Raw genomic sequence first — 15,350 nt, 5'->3', positions numbered from 1 at the left:
GGACAACCACACATATTTTCTTTCTTTTCCTCCACACCCCATCAAATTCCGTATTATCCTGGATACTCATCCAACAACTGTCACTGTGTGTGTCTCTTCTAGCAGGAAGCTCATTTGAGTTTCAGCTTGTCAAAACTGAAAAGTTAAAATAAACCAGAAAGGTGGTGGGTGGGAGTTGTGTTTCCTTAAAAACTGCTCTTGGGGTGACCTGGCCAGCTTTTTTCTCAATGGAAAAAAAAAAAAAAAAAAAAAAAAAAAAAAAAAAAAAAAAAAAAAAAAAAAAAAAAAAAAAAAAAAAAAAAAAAAAAAAAAAAAAAAAAAAAAAAAAAAAAAAAAAAAAAAAAAAAAAAAAAAAAAAAAGCAGAGAACAGCAGGAAAGGGATTATGCAAGTCCTGCCATGACACAGAGTTGGGAGCTAGGGAGAGCTCCTTGGTCCTGGAACTTAAATGCAGCCTGAATCAATTCACCAGACACAACTTCCCTAGGTTCAGGGCCCTGTGCCAAGGGTAGAGACAAAAATGGTCCATCCTGGCACTTCAGCACAACTGCAGATCTGCAGCCTCTGTCAGGCACCTCTGCCTGAGGCCACACCAGGGCCCTGGTGTTAGACCTTCATCAGACCTGAAATACTTCACATGAAGAATGCTGGCCACTAAATAGCTGTGGAGACCTCCCTGCTGCAAGACTAGAGATCACCCAACCCACCCTGTGAGGCAGGAGTGTTTTTTGCAGCAGCAGCTGGAGCATGTCCCTCACTCCCTGCTACCAGGGGTTCATCTGTATCACCATCAGTGTCTCTCCAGGGCAGTGCTGGTGTGAAGCACTGAGATAGTGCTGATTTTAATGATTAAAAAGGAGCTAATCACTTCTGAGCACACATTGAACAGCTATGGAGAAATGTCTGCATAAAATGATGCATCATATTCAACAGACTCTAGTGAGACTCAGGGCTTGGAGCATTAAACAAGCACATTTTTGTCTAATTCTGAAAAAAAAACTGAGCAGGAGTAGTGGTCAGTTTGTGAACAGGGGTATCATCAGACTAAGCAAGCAATAAGGAGGGAGTTTAATAAAATACAGTCTTACCAAGATCGTGGCTTTGCTCTTTGGTGTCAAACAGCTGCACACCGATGGTCTCCTGCTTCTGATCCAGGTAGTAGGTGCCGTCAGTGACCAGGTGAACTAGGACTGCTGCAGCTACCATAGGCTGGGAAAAATAAGCCTGGGAAAACAAAAAAAACCACAAAGCCTGAGGTGGGGAATTGTGGTGGGCTTTAAAAAAATCCCCAGGAGTCAGTCCAGGGCTTTTAAAAGGGCAATTCCCATCCCAGGTCACACAGAAATCTTCCCTTCCAATCTCTCCTACACAAACTAGATAAACTAAAGTCAAACAGCCCTGCAGCTGTAACCCCTCAGAAATTCAATAGCCTCGTCACATGGGAGGGGACTTCACCACTGGAGTCTCCAGACATTGCTCAGAGACATTGTTTTGCTGTTTTGCTCCAAACATACTTCAAAGAAAGGAGCAGCCTCGGTCCTGGGAAGGCTTTCCCAGTGATATTTTGCCTGTTGAAGAAATGTTGTGCAGGCAGGCAAAGAGGAAGCTCCTGAATGACATGTGCACTTCCTACCTTGAGCCAGAAAATGGTCTGTGTCATGTGGGAGTACTGGAAGTTGGCTGTGCAGGGGTACCAGGCGTACTGGGAGACACCATCGTTCAAGTCAATCACCTTAGTTCGACACATCTGGAAACAGAAGCACCAAAACAGACACAGATGACAGTAAGGAAAGGTTATGACTCTTTAAAGTAGGGGGGAAAAAGTCCAGGTGCACTGCTAGAATAAAATAACGCACCATAACGATGCCTCTGAACACCTTGAGATTATTCAGAAGTTAAGTTTCCAGGTCTTCCACCTCAATAGGAAAAACTGAAATGTGAACAGGAGCTAAAGGCTCCCAGCAGCTGGATGGCAGCCAGCAGTGTCCTCTGGATTTGGTGCGAGGTCTTTGACAGCATTCAGAACAACTTTGCTCCCCACCCAAACGGATCACGGCTCTTCCCACTGGAGTCAAAGTGATGATCACTTCTGAACGTCCCAGCTCACAGCACAGACAGTCTGGAGATGCCTCCACAGGGCTCCAGCACTGCCCTTTTTAAACCCAGTGTTCCTGCAATCCCAGAGGAGTTAGAGATGGACATGTAGACTTGGTAGCCAGGAAAGTCCTGCCTCTACAACCCAATTTGAGCAAACTGGTTTCCTCTTTTGCTAACTCATTCTGCAAGTGGAATCACCTTCTTCTGTATCTTTCCATGGCAGGCAGCAGTGGGATTAGAAGCAAACTCCTCTTTTCAGTGAAGAACAAATAGACAAATCTCAAGTGAAAAAATCCCACAGGTGAAAAGCTCAAAGGAAGTGCCAGAATCTGAGTATCAGAGAGCTTTGCAGTGCCATCAGTGTGTAAGATGTGAAAATGAAGCTGGAAGGAATGGTTCAGTGAAGCTGCTTCAAGAAAAAAATGTGCTCGGCCACAGCCCTCACCCCCCCAGCAAACATGAGGAAAGAAATGTCCACCATGCAAAAAGTTACTCCTGCATTAGATGGATGATTCCTGCTGAGGCTCTGGGAGCACCTGAAGGGTGAACCTGTTGGGACTCACAACACTTCGGTGAACTCACTGACTCACCACTCATGGGGATAAGAGGGAATTCCTTGTGGGCACACAGAATAGTGGCAATGGAGCTACAACTGTAACCCAAGAGGCCAAAGCATCCCTGGAACTTGTGCTGACCACAGGACAGCCTAGGATGGATCCCACAGACTACCTGGGCTGGGTGCTAACAGGAGTAATATTGTCTTGGGGACCCTTTTAATTTTCTTTCCAAGACCAGAGCCTAAACTGAGCAATCAGGTGGCGATGTGCTTCAGTAAAGCTGTTCCCCTAATCAATGTCCCTGATTATTAAATCAAAAAGAAAACCCTGAAAAGAAACAGGAGAATTAGCAGAGATGCTTTTGACCATTCAAAATCCCGTGTCCACTCGATAACTCTGCATGGAAATGCCCTCTTGGAGACCAAGGCAGGCAAAGTCTGGGCAGTGCAAAGAGAGCCTGGGATGCCTGGGAATGAGAAACCAGATTGGCTGAAAGTGAGGTAATCCCCTCTATAATCTGAGTCCCTCAAGATCCAGCACAGAGGAATCTATGGGCAAAACATAAATCAGCTTTAATGGGCTGGAAGAAGATTTTTAGTTTATTTATTTTTTGAAACAACTGGGACCAAGCTTCATTGAGGCTAGCCAGTGGATACTGTTACATTTTACAGCAGAGCAAGGCTTTACATAAACTATCTTTGGCATTTGAAATCCAGGCCAGCAATTCGACATGTACCATTTCGCAACTCTCCCTTCTTGCGTTTTCAGCAGCCCGTCTCTTGTTGGGAGCATGGTTTTTATTTTAATACCTCTCCAGCCAGAGAATTTATCTTACCCACATCTGCAATTTATATGGGCAGAGAGCTCTTCGACATGAACAAAGGTCTCATTACTTTTATATGATTCTGTTCTTATTCTTACATCTCCTCCTGCTCTATTGGTCCAAAAAGGTGGCGGAGAGAAACACAAGTACTGACGTTCGGCGCTTTTTAAGTGCCACTTAATGGATGAGTGAAAACCTGCATGAAGAAATCACCCAGACCTTCACCAAAAACTTTGAATCAAACCCAAAATAAACCCCCGCTGAGGTGGGTTGGAAGTCTCTGATAACTTTTAAATGCCTTGTTTGGTTTGTGTGCGCGTGTGAGCTCCAGCACTTTCTGCTTCTGCCTGGGAATATTAGCAAAAATCTGGGCATTGCATAAAGAGCCTGTGTTCGAGCCACGTGAGCCGAGGTGTGTGGACTGTCAGACTGGCCTGGTTTGAACAGGTTAGATAAGCTTCCCCCTGCTGAGGCTGAGCCATCGCTACCCAGATAAGTGTTTCAAAGTGGTCCTGGGGTAAAAGGTTCTTTCAGAAGAGTATAATTGAGAAGTGTGGGAGAAGTCTAACAGAGATGAGTGGCTACAAGAGCCTCTTCTGCACTAGCTGTCAGCTAGTGAACTTAGCTAATGGCAAAAAAGTTCTTGAAGATTCTGCAATAACAATATGAGTGGATAAACAGTCCCTGTCACCTGCAGATTCCACCATTCCAACAGGCTCTAACATGCATGGTAAATACATCCCCACTTCAACTCTACCCAGGCAATGAGTATCACACCACCACTGACAAGTCTGAGAACCGTCTGCTGGGAGAGTTTGTCACACTTCTGCCCTTAAGGCATCCCTAGAATGTGGCAACAGCATGAAGGTCCATATTATTTAGGTTGATGGTTGGACTCAGTGATCCTACAGGTCTTTATTCTAAACTGAATGACTTTATGATTACTGCAGTACCACTTTTAAGCTACAAGTTCCGATGGCCTGGAAGGCAGAACATCATCTCTTCTCACGGCTATTCATAGGAATTCACACTTATAAGAAATAAATTATTTCCTAATGTACTCTCCAGTTTAGTACAGTGATGCAAAACAGCAGCTAAGGCACCTGACAGCTGTGGAGGGAAGAACAGATAGACATACTTCTCATTTCAGTGTGTTACCAAGCTCTAAACTATTTGCTTTGAAGAGTGACAGCATCATACAGGACTCCAAACTTCACTCACTGGGGCTTATCCAGATTCTCAGACCCACAGAGCGATGGGATCCACAGGAGCTTAGCGTGTGCTCCAAAGTATGCAGGGACTATTTGTGTCTAGTTACTGGAAGCCCATGTCATACCCCTCCCTAGGAAGCTGCTTTCAATTAAAGGAGCTGATGTCTGTTCCTCTCAGAGGTTCAAATCCAGCTCGTCTCCCACCCACACATTCTGTACACAAACATCGAGAGACAGAATGATCAAGGCCAGAGAGCACTGTGGGATCTTCCCACAAGAGGGAATGCCTGGAGGATTCCCTTTGACTGATTTATACAACCTCTTGTCAATCACAGGCACACCATGTTCTTCAAACCGCCTCTCCTGTTTTCCTCCTCTTACTCAAGGGGACCGAGGAATGTGTCAGCAGAAAGGGAAAAGTGATATATTGGGAGCACTTAGTTTTTTGCCACATCTAAAACACATTTACTATTGCAATCAACTCCATTTCCTTCAAAGTAATATGGGAAAATTTGCTAAAGAGCAAATTTTGGAAGGCGCCCTGGTGAATGATTCCCAGCCATCCCATGACTTCAGGCAATGTGAAGTTGGGTTGTCAGGCTCCTGCTGCAGCTGAACTCCAGGTTAAGGATCAGTCCTATGCACTGGGCACGGGAATAGGTCCTAGCCTGACTCTGCCCAGTGCGTGGCCCCTTCTGGGGGGTGCAACCTTCTGGGCAGCCCTTGGCTTCTCCAAGACCGAGCCCCCATCTGTCAGATGAGGATGATATTCCTTCATGTCACACAGGTATGTTGAGGGCTTTAGGCAAAAAAAAGTTGCTGAGATGTTACGAATAGAAGAGACAAACAGGCAGGTACAGGCGTGAGGATACCCCCACCACAGGAGTGGGTTAAATACAAACTGATGCCACCCCACACCGACCTTCCCATCGAGCGAACACAGCCAGACACCGCAGGCTCCTCATACACTGGTGGTTCTCGTCATTGTAACATCAAAATAATTCTAAATGCAGACAGGCAAAGCTGCTCTTCAGACGAGGATGCTGCCCTGCTCAGCTCTGGCACAGGGCTCACACCGTGGTTGGGGTGGACGTGCCTGTCTGCATGCCCAGGGGCGGCTGGAAACAGAGCAAATCTCCAGTGCACAGATCTGTCTGCTCCCAAAATCCCATCTGCTGTCCCGTGGTGGGGCTTCCTCCAGACCGTGTCTTCAAGCTACGTCTGGCTGAGAAGGGCCATCACGAGCCCTGCTCTGTCAGGCACTCGGGAACATCCTCCTTTTCGGAGAGGAGGGTGGAAGTGGTGATTGTGCCCCAAATGCTGCCTCTCTCCCCTCCTTTCTCCTGGGGGCTGTGCTGCTGTCACTTCTGCACCCAGACAGGCAACACAGGGAGTTTCTGGGTTGAAATGGGCTAAACCCTGTCCTGTTTGCAAAACAGCAGCCAAGGAGCAAGCGGGAACAGGATCTATTGGTAAAACTCCCCGTGGAGCACACGGCATCCTGAGTGAGGCTGCACAAGTGCACAGAAAAGCTCGTGGACTGATAAAAACCCATGGAGGCACAAACAGAACATCTTCTGTTGCTTGAGGATCCAGCTAAAAAAACAGACTTCAATGGTAATACTGAAACCTAATTAATCCACAATTTTTAGCTGACTGCTGTGCAGAATGTTATTTATACTTAACTCAACACGTGCCAGAGGATCCCAACCATGACATAAGCAGCATTTTAACACATCCATTACAGATGAAAACTTTCTCCATTACCAGACCAGGGGGCTGGCAGTCACCCAGACCTTTTATTCTTAAATATGCTATTGTTCTTGCTGACCTAAGGTTAATCTTACCCAAGGATGAGAAACTATGGTGCAGTTGCTAAATATCAGAAAGGTTCTTGCTTGTTTATTGCCCAGAATTGTAAGGCAGCTTGACTGCCACATGGACACCACCCAGTTTGCCGACTGCAGCACAGACCTCCAATCTGTTTTGAAAGCTGTTGCACTGCTCTTCTCATTTAGGCTGGGAACTGGGTTGGAGTTACAGAAAAATTAAATTGCCCACATTAGTGGGCACTGAACCATTAAAAAGGCCACGATTTGGGATCCAACAAACACCTCAAAAATTGGCCAATTTCTATGACCATTTCAAACCCACAGAGCTCAGATGGAAATTGTACACACAGGCTTACTCAAGGGGCACTAGGAGTTATGCTCTGGGTTTACTTCAAGGTTTATTTTTTTCTTAAAGAAATGCTTTAGGACTAGTGTCTTTATCAGTGTTCTTGATTTATCCCATCAGAAGATCTGAGCCCACAGTTGTCTGCCCAACCATGAAAGTCAGCTTTAGGTCATTCCAGATTTATCTCTAAGACTTAAGGAAAAGCTTCAACATTTCTTTTTTTTTTTCCCAGATTGGTGTATATATATTTATATACATATATATATATATAAATTTTTATGTGCACTAACAGTGAGTTTAAAATACCCTGTTGCAGAAAATAAAATAAAAACCCCAAACCAAAGCTGAGATTCAGCAGCACAGATTCTAAGCATAAAATGATGAGGTAAAGCTGTGTCCTCCCCCTTTATGCAATCCCAGCTGCCTTAACTAAAAGCCTACTGCTTCTTCCCCAGCAGCAACTTTCCCTCACCTCTGATGCTCATCAACTGCAGCTTCCTCCCCAAACCTCTCCTTGTCCTCTGTGTCTGATAACACAGTTGTACTAAGTTTTGTGCTCTTTCTGAGTTTTTACCTGTTTTCATTGGGGTGCTTAAAGGTCTGATGGCAAAAGATGAAAAACTGCAGCATGTCCTGCTCCAGGACAAAGGAATGAAGGCAGGTGATCCACAGAAAAAGCTTTATCAACTAACTGGAAGCTAATGAAACTCCTGGGGTAACACACTGATGCTATATTACTCCCAGATCCAGTTGGCTCAGGAGTAAGAGGAAATCTCATCTGTCAATTTTACCCGTGTAATGAAGAACAGGATTTGGCTCTGGGATTGGGAAGCAGCTTACATCTCCTGCAGGATGAAATAAAGACCCACTGCCAGTTGTTCTGTCCAGTCTCAGCCCAGCCACGTCCACTTTGAACCTGGAGCAGCCCATGTGTCTGGACCTTGCAGGCTTAGGAGTCAATTAGCATGTTATTACAAAGCTTTCTTAGCACAGAGTCCCCAGTTTTAAGATGAAGATTTAGCTGGATGTTTTTAGTAATTGGAAAGTGACCTTCCTGTGTATGACAGCACCACCAGATGATACATCATGGCATCAATAGTTTGTCTGCAACGTGACATGGTGATAAATTCCTCGATGATAAATTCCTCGACTTTACAATAAAAATGGCAGTGTTCATTTCCAAAGGGAAATTTCCTTGGGTAGAGTTTTGGATGTAATACAGGGCTGTGATTCAGAAATGAGTAAGAGCTGCAAGGGCTATTTCATTTTGTCATATAAGTTGGTCTAGTTTGAGGCAAGCAAATAGGAGCTACAGGGATTTCCATTAAATGATGGCCCAGATTGCATGTGTATTCAATGTGTGTTATTAACTTCAACTTTCTCAAAAAATGCAGTTATTTCACTTCCAAAGAGTCGGTATGAACAATATATTTCCATTTTTAAATCATGCAGACCCGCATTCTTTGAGCTTTCCTTTGAATTTCTGTTATCTCCAGATTCAAAGCAAACTTCATTTAAAACCGGTGAGTTCAAATCAAAATCACATCAAACCATAAACTTCACATGGCATACCTGAAAAAACTGTAAATCAGTTCTGACTGGCCCTATCCCAAACTCACATTGGCTTTGACAGCCAGCCAGGTGTAATCAAATATCTAGGATGCTAGCTGGACCCGTGGAAAAAACAATATGGAGTTTTGATTTTCCAACAAAACCCTAACCAGATGATTTCTGCACAGTTCAAAGGATCACCCCAAAGACTCCGGTTAAGCCAGGGCCAGAAACTACAGAAAAACAGAGTGAGAAGAGGAAAAAATAATTGTGCTGATGGGATTTAAAAACCAACCCACTTACACAAGCCCACAAGTAAACCCCAGGATTCAGAGCTCCTGGGTGCAATTTGCACTCGCCCCTGCTTCTTTTGCCTTTCAGTGACACACAGAGAGAGGATGTGAAATCAAGGGATAGCTCCGAGTGCAGAACAGAGCCTCCTGTGAAGCACATGGAAGTGCAATCCAGCAATTTGCCATGTTTCCCTGGTTTTTTCCTCTCAGACCTCTGCTATTTCTTCAACACAGCAGTAGGACATAAAGATGCTGCTCTCAAACAACAGCGTCTCCCACCCCAGCAGTGCTAAGATCTCACCTCAGAGACATAATTCTTAGAATTAGCCCTGAATTCCATTCTGCTATTATGTTCAAATTCACAAACACATCTGCCAGTAGGAACAGCACCCAAATGCAACAGCCTAGACAGACAGGATCAAGCAACAGCACCCAAACAAGACCTTATGCCTTCAGTTCTGCAAATATCAGGCTCATTAAAGCTAAAAGGCATTTTCAAGCCGCAGCAAAAGCTCCTGTCTACAACTTCCACATTACTGCTCAGAGAAGTGTGAAGGCATTACAGACTGATAAGTGCTTTAGCAGACTGTATATCCATCCACTGGAGAGCGAGGTTAAACAAATACGGGAGCCAGAACATTATTGTTGGCTGCACACTCGGGTTCCCGAACTGCCCGTCTCTAACTTGAACCAGCCAGGTTCACTACAGCACAGCCAAGGCTGGCCATGGGGTGCTGCAGCAAAGGAAAACAATCCCATCCCATGAGCTTTCACCACTGAGGAGTAGAGCAAAAGCTAAATTTTTTTTTTTTTTTTTTTTTTTCCTTTGACTGGAGCGTTTTATTCAGGAGCAGCTGGCATCAGAAAATCAAACCGTGAAAGGCAGAATGTGTGCCACGTTTTAGGAGGATCTTAAGTGCATTTTTGGTATTATGTTCGTGGATCTGACTCATTAGATTCATCGTACTTTTGCTGGTTTGGCACTCCTTCGGGGCAAAGCAGGATTGGGTTTGGTACAATCCACTTGGTAGTATCTCCTCCTTCTTTCCCAAAGCTGGTCCTATAAACTTGCTTGGATGAAGAAAACACACAGCTAGGTAGAAAAAGCCCAAAAGCAGCAACAACTAATCCCTAAAGAACTTTGGCTTGATGAAGAGTTCCCAGTCAGGATAACACGCTGGCTGAGGTGGATAGAGATGCTTAGAAGCACTTGGGCAACATTCCTGATAGAGAGATACACAGGGAGGAAAAAAAATAAGCACCATCTTTTTCAGCTATCAAGCAGGAAAAAAAACCCAATGCTTTTATTTCCAGCATGGTAGGAGTAGACCCTAAATATTGTTGACCTTACCACAAGTCCCTGAACCACCCTGAGAGCTCATGAGGCACAGGAGCCGCTTCCAAGAGGTGTGAGACAAGGCAGGTGCTACCCTGAGCCCTGCAAACCTCTCGCTAAGCTTCGCCTGCGGCTGAAGCAAACAGCCGTGCAGTGGTTAATGTCAGCCCCGACCACATGATCACATTCAGGAAAGGTCAAAAGCGTGATTTTTCATCTAAAAACATCTGTGTGTTTAAAGAACAGAACTTTCTCATGTGCAGAAAACCAGGGGTTTCCAGCGCTTTCATTTCCAGAGTTAAAGTCATGCTTCTCGGCTTTGTTTGGGGTTATGGACCATGTAAACACGCTGCGTAAACCACACGCAACACTCAGCACACAGCCTTTCCACATGCAAGGATAACTGGGGGTGCAAATCTCTCTCTCCCTGGCTCCTTTTCCCTCTCCAAGCTGCTCAGCTTCCCCCGCCACGCTCCCAGCGTGCCAGTCAGACACCTCCTGGTTGTCCTTCCCTATACGAAGACATGCACATGCCTCTAATCCTAAGGGTGTAAGTCTGCGCTGGGCTGTCAGCAGGCCTTAATTGGATACATCCAGGGAGATGATGCATTGGGAAGAGACCCTGAATTTAGTAGCAAGAGGGAAGCCTGCAGAGAGGCTCCCTGGGAGTCTGTCGGGGGGCTCAGAGGAGCTGCCGCGTGCCCCAGGGAGCTGACAGCAGTCACACCTCAGCCAGCAGAGCCTTTCGGTTCCCATCCAACTTGTCAGCCCTATGCCAACCTGTATTAATCAAGATTACACCCTCTGGCTTGTTTGTGTTAATACCTGAAGACACGGATTGTGGTATGCAAATCAAAAGGTTCTCCCCTTACTTCACCAGGCTTTTCCCACTGAAATTGCAGAGTAATGAAACAACCATCGTGCAAACAAATCCCTCTGGATGAGCTGGACCATTCAGGAAGAGTCCTCAGAGCAGCACCAGGTGCTGCCTCCAGCCTGTGCAAAGACTTGTTTGGGGAAGCCTGTCACTTCCCTCTAACTTTGCAACAACCCTGGTTGCTCTGATAAACCTCAAACTCCAACAAATGAGGCAAAAAGATTTGAAGTATTTAATCCTTGATGTCCAGGGTTAGTAGGGGAGCTCACAGGAGCTGCTCTGAGAAGAAGTTACTGGAGGGATTAAAGTATGAGCATCATCTGAAAGAGGAAGCTCATGGTTCCCTCAGCATCACTTCCTTCCAGGAGCAGGCTTTGGGATGACAGACTGGGAGCAGAGGGGATGGAGGAACTCACAGCTGCCCAGGCTCAGCCTTTCTCACCATAAACAATCACTGGGAAACAGGTAAATTTCTGTGGAGTGAGGCTTTCCTTTTCCAGCTGGGACAGTCACAGCGTGCACACGGTGCAGGGCACAGGAACTGAGCAGGTCTGCTAGAAGGGCAGATGTTTCAAAGGTATTTGGATGGAGAAGGGTGAGAGGAAGGTGATCTCTGAAGAGAGACTTGTCTTCTCTGCATGTGATGATGCGAGGGTTAATGATAAAAAAATGGAAAAATAAGATTCCCTGCCTGAAGTGCTAAGAGTAAGGATTCTGGCCCAGTGACGAAAATGGCTAAGCAGAACTTGATGTTCTCCTGAAATGAGGGCTTCTCCCAGTGAGGAGGTACATGTGGGGACAGATAATAGCACTGATCACACAAAAAAAACTGTTTCCTGGCACACATTACGGCTCACAGCCGGACCCTGAGGCCATGGTGGAAACCCAGTCCCCAGGAGACTCCTGCTGATAGCACAGGGAGCTGGGCCACTTACCAGATGTGAATTTGAATTACCAGGGTGAATCATGGCTTCTTATCAGATTCCCCACTGAAATGACCTCAGCAATGCTCCAGCTTTGCATGCAGTACTTCCAAAAGTGAGGACGGATGACGGATGTGTGGTTCTTCAAGAGTTACAGCTCCAACTAAGGCAGCACAATTCAGAGACTTGGAGCAGCTCAAGAGCTTATTCAAATGGTATTCAGTTTGGCTTTTTGTTTGGTGGGTTTTTTTTTTAAATTTTTTTTTAAAGCAGATTTCCAGGTGGGGACAGAGGGGTTGACTCAAGCGACTTTCAGGGCAGTGCTGGGTCCCCAAAGCCTGTGCCTTTTAGAAACATCTCAAGATGAACACCCTAAAATTCATTGGCATTCCAAGTACGAGGCTCTAACGAGGTCTCTAATGTGGGCTAGGATGCCTATGGTACTCTGAACAAGCAGACAATCCTTCCTTTAAAAGAAAAAAGTAAATTCTTTGCTCCTGGCATGAGAAAGTTTACTTTCAGCTTAAAGAGATGATCGTGTGGTTTTGGGGATGGCATTCCATTCTGCTGGAGAACAGCACCCTGCCTGCCTGTATATCCGTGGCTTTGTAGCTACATTACAACCCTGGTGAGCTCTGTTTACATATTTGACATGTTTTCTTGTGCAGAACATGAAACCAAATTACATAGTAGAGGCCGTTATGGCTTTGCTCTTGCACCCTTTTCCGTCCCCTCCTTCCGATCGCTTGGTTCAGATCTATCTGGGTGTTTTCAGCTGCCCCGGATCGCCTGGCAGTGCTTCAGGCAGGTTTATTTGCTGTTGCACAGGGAAATCATGGAAAAGCTGGTGAAGACACATGCCAGGGAAGTGGGGAGAAGAGGGCCGGGGCGGGGGTGGGATGAGAAAAGCCGAGAACCCTTCGCGCACGAACAAAGCAGACGTGTCGGCGCATTTATGCAAAATCATTCCGCTCTGAATGGAGAGGGACCCAAGACAAACAACCCGGATGGGATGCAGGGGAGCTATCCCACGCTTACAGCTGGACATGCTCTGCATCTAAAGGCTTGTGAGCAGCGGCAGCAGACAGAGAGACTGGCAGGTTGAGGGGCAAGGGCCGAGAAGGGGGGTCTCCTTTCAGAAGAGTGCATGCTAATGAGCATGTCGGGGGGTCCGGCTTCCCGGCTCGCTGGTGCCAGGGGGGTCCAAGCCCTTTTCTGTTCCCGCCTGGAATCTGGGTGGGTGGCTGAGTGTACAGCAGATATGATCATAAGTGGTAATTTACTCCCTAAAGAAGCACATAATCCTTATTACTGTCCAAGACAATATTCCTTTCTTGCCTTTCTTCTTGCTTCTTGAAACAACAAATGGCATGGAATTCTGTTCTCGTTTCATTAGTGGTAAATGTCTCCTGGTTCTAGGAAGATGGGACCAATTTCCGGCACCTGAGGATTTTTGGTTTGACCTTCATCTCTGCAAAAGTCAGATTGAACCTCTCTGAGAGTACTGATGGCTGCTTTGCTCTCTGCATCATTCTTTGTTTCTTTTATCTATTTTCTCTACAGTACACAAAGGGAACACAGTGTACCAGCCCCTGGTACTCACTGTTCTGTTTCCCTTAGATGACTTGCATATGTGTTCTTGAAAAATTATTCTAAAAACTAGGAGGGGGGAGGGGGGAGAGTGGAAACTAAAAAAAAAAAAAAAAAAAATATCCCTTGAGTGTTTGGCAAAATTGCTTGGAATCTCCTCTGACATCTCATTGTGTTCTCTCTGTCCTCCCCTTACACAGATCAGCCAGAGGCTACGACATCAGCCATGGGGTCTGAGCTTCACTACTGCCAGGAGCAGGGGAGCCCTGGAAGATATGGGGATGGAGGGGTGCAAGGGAGGGGATCCCTGTCTGTAACAGGCAGCCAGGTGATGGGCAGCATCCCCTTTCCTCCAGACAGCTCAGAGTTGACTTTAAAGGTAAAGCTCTTCCTCAGCCATCTGTCTACCAATGAGTCTTTTTCAAGCCAACCTACCTAAAAATCCCATTTATCATTTTATTTAGCTTGAGAGACCTCCCCAGAACACTGAAATCACTCCAGAGCCCCAGCACTGATGTTAGCACACATCTTTGCAGCATCCCTCACCTTGGTGTGGGACCCTTCACATGGATCCCCTTCTCCAACAAGGCAGAGCAGCAAGGAAAATGTGAATAAAGACCAGTGGAATTCCTTTGGCAGAAAGGCTGCAAAATCCAGCTTTCCCAGGAAGACAGGTGGGAAGCCAGTCATTAAAGCAAGGAGTTGGGGGGACAGTTTTTCAGTCCTTTGTGCTGGGAACGAACAGCCAAACTGCGCCAGGATGAAGACTGATTAATTCACAAACAGGGTGATGTGAGGGCCTGACAGAGCTAAAATGCAGATTTAATGACCTCAAACCCCTTTCTAGGTCTCTGCTCCCAGGCAGCAACTCTCAGCAGGCCCTGAACAGTTTTCTTTTTATCCAAGATATGAACATTTTCATTTCAAGACATCCTGAACTTCCTGGTGCCGGGGAGGTTTAGGCTCAGTAATGCCCAGTGCCTGCAACGTCTCTGAAAGATACTGAGGTCTAATCCTCAAACAGTAGCTTTACCTTTGTGTGCTCTGGTTTCCACCTCTATTAAACAGAACAGAAACCAAGCAGTGTGGCTGTGATAAGGCTTAATTAATCACTGAACACTGAAAAAAAATACAAAAAAATATCATTACTTAATCCAAGGCAGGAGAATTCCAGCCTGAATTTGCCTGACAGTCAGAGCCAGGCCCGTGATGCAACTCTCCAGCCTTCAGGCAAAAGACCAAATTGGCTGGTCTGTAGTTTCCAGGGGAAATGAAGACAAAGTTTTGGACCCCTTGAACTAACTTTAGACTTGGAGACTCTGTAACCCAAGCTGAAGCCTTTGGTGGATCAGCCAGTACTGGAAATGAGCTCACCCTCGTACAGCAGACCTACATTCCTTTTGCGACAGCCTGTGCACAGTGTCCAGTTCAGCTTTTTCCAGAACTGGTCTCTGCTCACTCATGGTTCCTCCATTAATGGTTTTTCTTAGTGGGATTCTGCCCTCATCCTCCAGAGCTTAGTGGTTCAAAGTCTGGCTCGGCTATAAATAACAAAGACATTTGCAAAGCAAATCATCCTATTAAAGAAGGGGATTTTTTCATCCCTCCAACCACAACAAAACTCTTACCGTTGAAGAGCAACAGGACTTGGCTGTGAATTGGGGAGTTCAAAAAGGGCCACTTGCAGAGCCGACAGACAGACACCCTCCCTCTTCTCAGCAAGATCACCCCAAAGGGAAGGAATGGCTTCTCCATTAAAAGTTGCAGGTTTCCTCTCTTCCCACTCCTGTTCAAGATTACTCTATTTGTTGGCTTTGCTGGATCTTTGGGGAATTATCTTCAGCTTTATATTTATTAGACAGAATAAAACTCCGTGGCAGAGAACTTCATCATCCTTCTTTTCAATTTTCTTATG

General features: G+C 45.8%; 1 protein-coding gene across 1 annotated transcript in view; it reads right to left on the bottom strand.

Annotated features, from left to right (window-relative positions):
• Positions 1 to 15,350, bottom strand: part of PAPPA (pappalysin 1) — a 172,833-nt gene that overhangs the window by 51,925 nt on the left and 105,558 nt on the right. Inside the window, exons 12-13 of the mRNA XM_027896673.1 lie at positions 1,633 to 1,746; positions 1,088 to 1,223 (exon numbers count right to left, since the gene is read on the bottom strand). Of these exons, the coding sequence (XP_027752474.1) occupies positions 1,088 to 1,223; positions 1,633 to 1,746 (250 nt within the window). The remainder of the gene's footprint in view (positions 1 to 1,087; positions 1,224 to 1,632; positions 1,747 to 15,350) is intronic.

Source organism: Empidonax traillii, unplaced genomic scaffold (genome assembly GCF_003031625.1).
Source record: "Empidonax traillii isolate 1590-97213 ecotype Southwest subspecies unplaced genomic scaffold, ASM303162v1 scaffold510:size820377, whole genome shotgun sequence".
NCBI lineage: Eukaryota > Metazoa > Chordata > Aves > Passeriformes > Tyrannidae > Empidonax > Empidonax traillii.
Note: the sequence above shows the minus strand (reverse complement) of the source record. Positions and strands in the feature narration are given on the sequence as shown.